Source organism: Colobus angolensis, unplaced genomic scaffold (genome assembly GCF_000951035.1).
Source record: "Colobus angolensis palliatus isolate OR3802 unplaced genomic scaffold, Cang.pa_1.0 Scaffold149, whole genome shotgun sequence".
Taxonomy (NCBI): Eukaryota; Metazoa; Chordata; class Mammalia; order Primates; family Cercopithecidae; genus Colobus; species Colobus angolensis.
In genome coordinates, this window is record NW_012114588.1 from 1,366,076 (window position 1) to 1,372,736 (window position 6,661).

The window sequence follows — 6,661 nt, forward strand, 5'->3', positions numbered from 1 at the left end:
TTGAACCCGGGAGGCAGAGGTTACAGTGAGCCGAGACTGTGCCACTGCACTCCAGCCTGGGTGACAGAGCAAGACTCTATCTCCAAAATAATAATAATAATAATAGAAGGCCGGGTACCGTGGCTTACGCCTGTAATCCCAACACTTCAGGAGGGAGATCACCTGACATGCAGGAGTTCGAGACCAGCCTGACCAACATGGAGAAACTCCATCTCTATTAAAAATATAAAATTAGCTGGGCACGGTGACATGTGCCTGTAGTCCCAGCTACTCGAGAAGCTGAGGCAGGAGAATTGCTTGAACCTGGGAGGTGAAGGTTGTGGTGAGCCGAGATCGCGCCATTGCACCCCAACCTGGGCAACAAGAGCGAAACTCCGTCTCAAAAAATAATGATGATGATGACTAAGTAAAAGTTATTATTAAGTGAAATAAACTGCCCTTTCTTACTACCATGATGTGTGTCAGATACTATATTCGATTCTCTTATTTCATCCTGCATAGAAGTTGATGGTGACTTTCTTTTTTTGAGATGGAGTCTGGCTCTGTCACCAGGCTGGAATGCAGTGGCGTGATCTCAGCTCACTGCAGCCTCCGCCTCCCGGGTTCAAGCAATTCTCCTGCCTCAGCCTCCTGAGTAGCTGGGACTACAGCTGTGAGCCACCATCCCCAGCTAATTTTTGTATTTTTAGTAGAGATGGGGTTTCACCATGTTGGCCAGGATGGTCTTGATCTCTTGACCTTGTGATCCGCTCACCTCAGCTTCGCAGAGTGCTGGGGTTACATGCATGAGCCACCGCATCTGGTAGATGGTGACTTCTTTTATCATTGAGGAAGCGGAGGCTCATGGGAGTTAAATAAGGCACCAACGTCACCTGGCTGGAAGTCTCAAAGAGCTCCGAGGCTGAAAGGATGAAACTTCAGTTATCTGGGATGAAACTTCAGTTATCTGGGAAATTTGCTGTGGTGGGCGGTTCCATCATTCCCTAAGCATGTTGGATTTATCGCGCACTTTCCAGTTACGCGCTTGGCACTTTGCTGAGCTGATGACCAGGACCGAGCCTTACCTGGCGATTGTTCGATGTGTCCTAGGATCAGCAGCAGGCCCGTCAGTCTCAGCTTGCTCAGGATGAGCGCGTGTCCCGCTCTTACCTCGCCCTGGCCACCGAAACTGTGGACATGTTCCACATCCTCACAAAGCAGGTCCAGAAGCCCTTCCTCAGACCGGTGAGTAGAGACCAGGGGCTCTGTTTGGTGGTTTGGACTCCACATTCAGACTCTCTCACTTATAACTTCAGCAGTTGTTGAAGTCCTGGAAATTTTAGTATCACAGTCACCAATAAGTGAAATTCTGTTACTGATTTTGTTCCCAGTTATGCTAGTTGATACTAGATTCTGTTGATGGACTGAAGAGTAGATGTCTGACATCACCACATAGTCTACAGCCACTTCCAAATGCCTTAGTGCACTTTCTGCTTAGGTAGTACATTGGATTATTCATGTTGATGTCATGACATATTTTTACCATTATTGATTCCTATATTTTATTTATAGAAAAAGCATAAGGTAACAGCCATTGACAATGGAAGGATATTAAGTAGAATAATTAAGACCGTGTAAGATCTTTGGCTCTCTCAGTTGTACCTTTGTTACACTCAAGAAGCCAAAGGTTAATGAGAGCCGCTATCACTAAGGTTTATGGTGGATTGCAAATAGTCAAAATGTTTGTCCTCAACTAACGAGACCTAGTTCCTGTTACTAAAATTGAAACTGAGCAGCATCACTGAAGATCTCTGCACTGCTTCAACCACCCCCACCACAAAGTTGAGAAGTTTTATGGTGTGGCCAGGACAAGTGTAGTGAGGAAGGCAAGACGGGGATCTAAGATTTGGTAGCCATTTGCCTGTGTGGAGACATGTTTACTTTGCAATGGAATACGATATACTGTGTATTTCCCCTGATTTTCTGTATTTGCTCTTACCTCCATTACGTGACTCCTGTTATCTCCAGCAGAGGCACTATTGCCACTCCCTGGCCTGGGGACAACTCTTTTCCACTCTTTCCACTTTCCACCTCATGTCTCTTCATAAACAGATTTCAGTTCAAGACCCATGGAACACGAAACAAAGCAGCTCACTGCCCAGACACTGGCCTCCCTTCAAGGTTTGCAGAATTCTGTGAAAGCCAGATAGTAAATAGTTGATTAATTCCTCTTTAACAAGGTCAACACTCGCCTGTTTTGTAGACTTGTTGGGAAGATTAAGCAAAAACACACATAGAAGTACCTGACCTAAGGCCGGCATGGTGGCTCATGCCTGTAATCCCAGCACTTTGGGAGGCCAAGAAGGGTGGATCACCTGAGGTCAGGAGTTCGAGACCAGCCTGGCCAACATGGCAAAACCCTATCTTTACTAAAAATACAAAAATTAGCCAGGCATGGTGGGGCATGCCTATAATCCCAGCTGCTTGGGAGGCTGAGGCAGGATAATCACTTGAACCCAGGAGACCCAGGTTGCAGTGAGCCAAGATCACGCTACTCCAACCTGGGTAACAGAGCAAGACTATAAATAGGCCGGGCACGGTGGCTCAAGCCTGTAATCCCAACACTTTGGGAGGCCGAGACGGACAGATAACGAGGTCAGGAGATCGAGACCATCCTGGCTAACACGGTGAAACCCCATCTCTACTAAAAAATACAAACACTAGCCAGGCAAGGTGGCGGGCACCTGTAGTCCCAGCTACTCGGGAGGCTGAGGCAGGAGAATGGTGCAAACCCGGGAGGCGGAGCTTGCAGTGAACTGAGATCCGGCCACTGCACTCCAGCCTGGGCGACAGAGTGAGACGCCTTCTCAAAAATAAATAAATAAATAAATAAATTTTAAACCTGCTCATAGACCTGAGCCATCTGTACACCGTAGCCCTGTTCTTTTGGCTCCAGCCTTGTGCCCGCGCCTGCTGTGATATTTTCATTTCTTTTGCTGCACTGTTTACTATCTGGCCTTCGCAGACAAAGTATAAAGGCATTTCACTGTGCAAACCTTTAAGGTTTGCATTTTCACCTTCTTCGCTGACTAGCTCAGATCTCTCCTACTTCAAACAAAATGACCAACTCTGTCCTGTTATGACTCCTTTATTTTACAACTTCTCAACAATGAAATACAGGAGTACTCTGTGCAAAAGCAAATTCTTGAAAAGCTAAGTATATGTCGAATTTGAATAAATCCAGTTATTACATTTCATGAAAACCTTGTGACTGAAAGGAACGCTTTCATGACTCCCTTTTATGGCCAGTGTTTAATGCTCTCTAAGCCACATCTTCCTGTTTCAGGTTTGCTTAAAACCATTTATGCCCAACCGTAGTGAGTACTGAGTCACCTTGTGAGATTGCTGCATGTGATTATTATTATTTTCCAGGTGTTTCATTTAAGTTTACTCTCTCTCGTTGACTAGATTTAAAACTATTCAAGACATAAATGATATCTTCTTTCCTTGCTTTACTTTGTTCTCTGTATCTGATAAGTACATAAGAATGGCACAGACTGAACTGCCAGGGGTTTTTAACATTTAAGGGGAAAAAAGTTGATGAAATATTGGCTGGAAGAACTGACTCAAAACGTTTTTGGCTCAGATAATGGTAAGATTTGTATAATTTTCTCTCTTTTACTTGTTTCTCAATGAATTTGGAGTGATACTTTTTTAAATTAAAAGCATAAATTTAAAGAAAAGTTTGGCTTCTGTTGGTATTTATAAATAAATATTTCATCAGCCTGCAACATTCCATTAAGTATTAGAATTATCAGATCGGAAATGGGGAGTAAAGTTGGAATATAATGTTGTCTTTCTTTGGCTTATGATACACAGCACCTGTATGGATTCTTTGAAGACTAATCCAACCAATTCCTGTTCCTCCACTGAAATGGGAGGTTTTGGTCCTTTTCACTTGTCTCAACAGCATGAATTGTCCTGTTATCCTGTGATTTCCTAGGAACTTGGACCCCGATTGGCTGCAATGCTGAACTTTAATCTTCAGCAACTCTGTGGCCCCAAGTGCCGTGACCTGAAAGTTGAAAACCCTGAGAAGTACGGCTTTGAACCAAAGAAGCTGTTGGACCAACTGACGGATATATACTTACAGCTGGACTGTGCCCGGTTCGCGAAAGCCATTGCTGACGACCAGGTCAGTGAGTTGAGCTGGTCTCTCTGTGAGTTTACTGGCAGATTTGGAGATAATAACCACAGTGGCCAGGGAACTTGTCTGGTATCAGTGAAGATGAATGGGTTGTTTTCCTCTGAGTGTGAAGAGTAGATTTGGGCTGGGCGCGGTGGCTCAGGCCTATAATCCCAACACTCTGGGAGGCCAAGGCAGGAGGATTGCTTGAGGCCAGACTGCAGTGAGCCATGATTGCACCACCACACTCCAGAATGGGCGAGAGAGTGAGATCCTGTCTCAAAAACGCAGTGGCATATACCTGTAGTCCCAACACTTTGGGAGGTCGAGGAGGGCAGATCACGAGGTCAGGAGTTCAAGACCAGCCTGGCCAACATGGTGAAACCCCATCTCTACTAAAGATACAAAAAATTACCTGGGTGTGGTGGTGCATGCCTGTAATCTCAGCTACTCGGGAGGCTGAGGCAGGAGAATCGCTTGAACCCAGGAGGCAGAGGTTGCAGTGAGCCGAGATTGTGCCACTGCACTCCAGCCTGGGCAACAGGGCGAGACTGTCTCAAAATAAATAAGTAAGTAAAAAACAAAAGTAAAGAGCAGATTTGGTGCTCTGATCCCTTTCCAGTTGAGTTCTTACCCCATCTTTTTAAGGGCCTTCTTGACAAATCTGTTATATTTCTGAAAAGAGCCCGATTTCTCAAGGGATCAGAATCTTCCTCCCTAGTCTCCTGCTAGAGTGCTGTTATTTTTGGGGTTGTCTGGATTGAAAACCTCGTGTGGTTATCTTTACATTCTTCCCTCTCCTTTATTCCATGGCTCTCCTGTGAGCAGATCTGTCTGTGTGTGCTTCATTTCCACAGCCACCAATTTAGGCTAAGCTGTCCCTGTGTGATCTTCTAGTCATCTCATAAAGGGCTGGCCCCCTCCATGGTCCGTTCTGCCTCATTTTCAACGTCCTCACAACTAATGTTTATTAACTGGACACCACATTTCACCCCCTTTTCATATCTCTACCCATTTAGTCCTCACAAAATTCTTTGATGTAGGTTCTGTTAAAGTCTTTGTTTTAAAGTGAGGAAAGAGGCACAGAGAGGTTAACTAGCTTGCTCAAGGTCAGAGAGTTAGTGTGGGACAGAGGCATGATTGATGTCCAGGCAGCCTGGCCTTGAACCCATATCCTCAGTCTCTCTGCTGTCCACTTAAAAAGCCCACAAAGAACCATGCTTGTTCCTTTGTCTCTGTTTTTGTTCACACTACTTACCCAAATACTATTCATGGCTCAGGTTAATCATCAGTAAGCATTCTAGAAGGTTCTTTACCCATATCTCATCCAAAGGAATGTTACAATAGAAGCATTGTAGGTACTTTTTTTTAGTGACAGCTTTATGGAGCTATAACTCACATATGTAGGTGCTTTCTGATGTAGCAGGGGAAGTGGTCTTAACAAAGGATTTGCAGTGGAAAAAAAATACATAGTCATGTGCTGTTTCTGTCAATGATGGACCACAAAGACCATGTGGCCCCATCATATTGTAATACCGTATTTTCACTGTGCCTTTTCTATGTTTAGAATACTCACCATTGTGTTACAACTGCCGACAGGATTCAGTACAGTCCCACACTGTACAGGTTTGTAGCCCAGGAGCAATAGGCTGTACCATAGAGCCTCGACGTGGCGTAGGCCACGCCATCTAGGTTTATGTAAGTAAATTCTATGATGTTTACACAACAACGAAATCACCTAACAAGACATTTCTCAGAGCGACACAGGACTGTATGTCTAAAGCAGTTTTTTCATACAAAGTAGTGGTCTGTAAGAGGGTTAGGAAATTGTAGTCACTTGTAGGAGATGTTAAAATATATACTGCTTTGCTAGCCCCCACCTATATAATACTGCACTGATTCAGAAACTGAAGGCAAGTCATAGCCTGCAGTGAGGGAAAGAAAAGGGAAGCACTTAGCCATTGAGGTGGGGTCCACACGTGACTGTAGCTGGAGCCTCCTGCTGAGCCAGAGGTCAGTGTGGAAAGCCCCTGGGGCTCTGCCATCATTACTGTAGAGAGGCTTGGAAGAGCTGTTCAGTGTGCGCCCTCTCCAGGGTGGTTGTGCTGAGACTGTCACATCACAGGCACTTAGCGTAACACACAGAAGGTTTCAGTGTGGATGGGCACAGCACACCCGGTGAGGTGATGCAAAGCAAGTGAGTGACAAAGAAGTGCTTTGAGCAGCCTGTTCTCGGTGACCAACAACACATTTCTTTGCCTGGTCATGCCTTGGATTATGGTGCTGGCCTCTGGTGGTACCTGGCTTGAGTCGTAGACGGCAGTTTCTGGCACAGTGGCACACGGGGATCCTTGAATGTCTAAATAGTCCTGTTCTTCCAGAGCGGTGAAACAAGCACACACTTGCCAGTGACGCATGGAGAGAAAAGCATATTTTAAGAAGTGCTGGGGGCCGGGCGCGGTGGCTCAAGCCTGTAATCCCAGCACTTTGGGAGGC

At 45.4% G+C, this 6,661-nt stretch overlaps 1 protein-coding gene across 3 annotated transcripts in view; it reads left to right on the top strand.

The window, feature by feature from the left end:
• Positions 1-6,661, top strand: part of UBE4B (ubiquitination factor E4B) — a 204,569-nt gene that overhangs the window by 185,471 nt on the left and 12,437 nt on the right. For 2 of the 3 annotated variants that reach the window (XM_011935782.1, XM_011935783.1), the window contains 2 exons: positions 1,090-1,224; positions 3,983-4,174. In XM_011935782.1, the coding sequence (XP_011791172.1) occupies positions 1,090-1,224; positions 3,983-4,174 (327 nt within the window). Of the gene's footprint in view, positions 1-1,089; positions 1,225-3,949; positions 4,175-6,661 lie in introns of all 3 variants that reach the window. The other variant, XR_001001079.1, reaches the window with a different exon arrangement.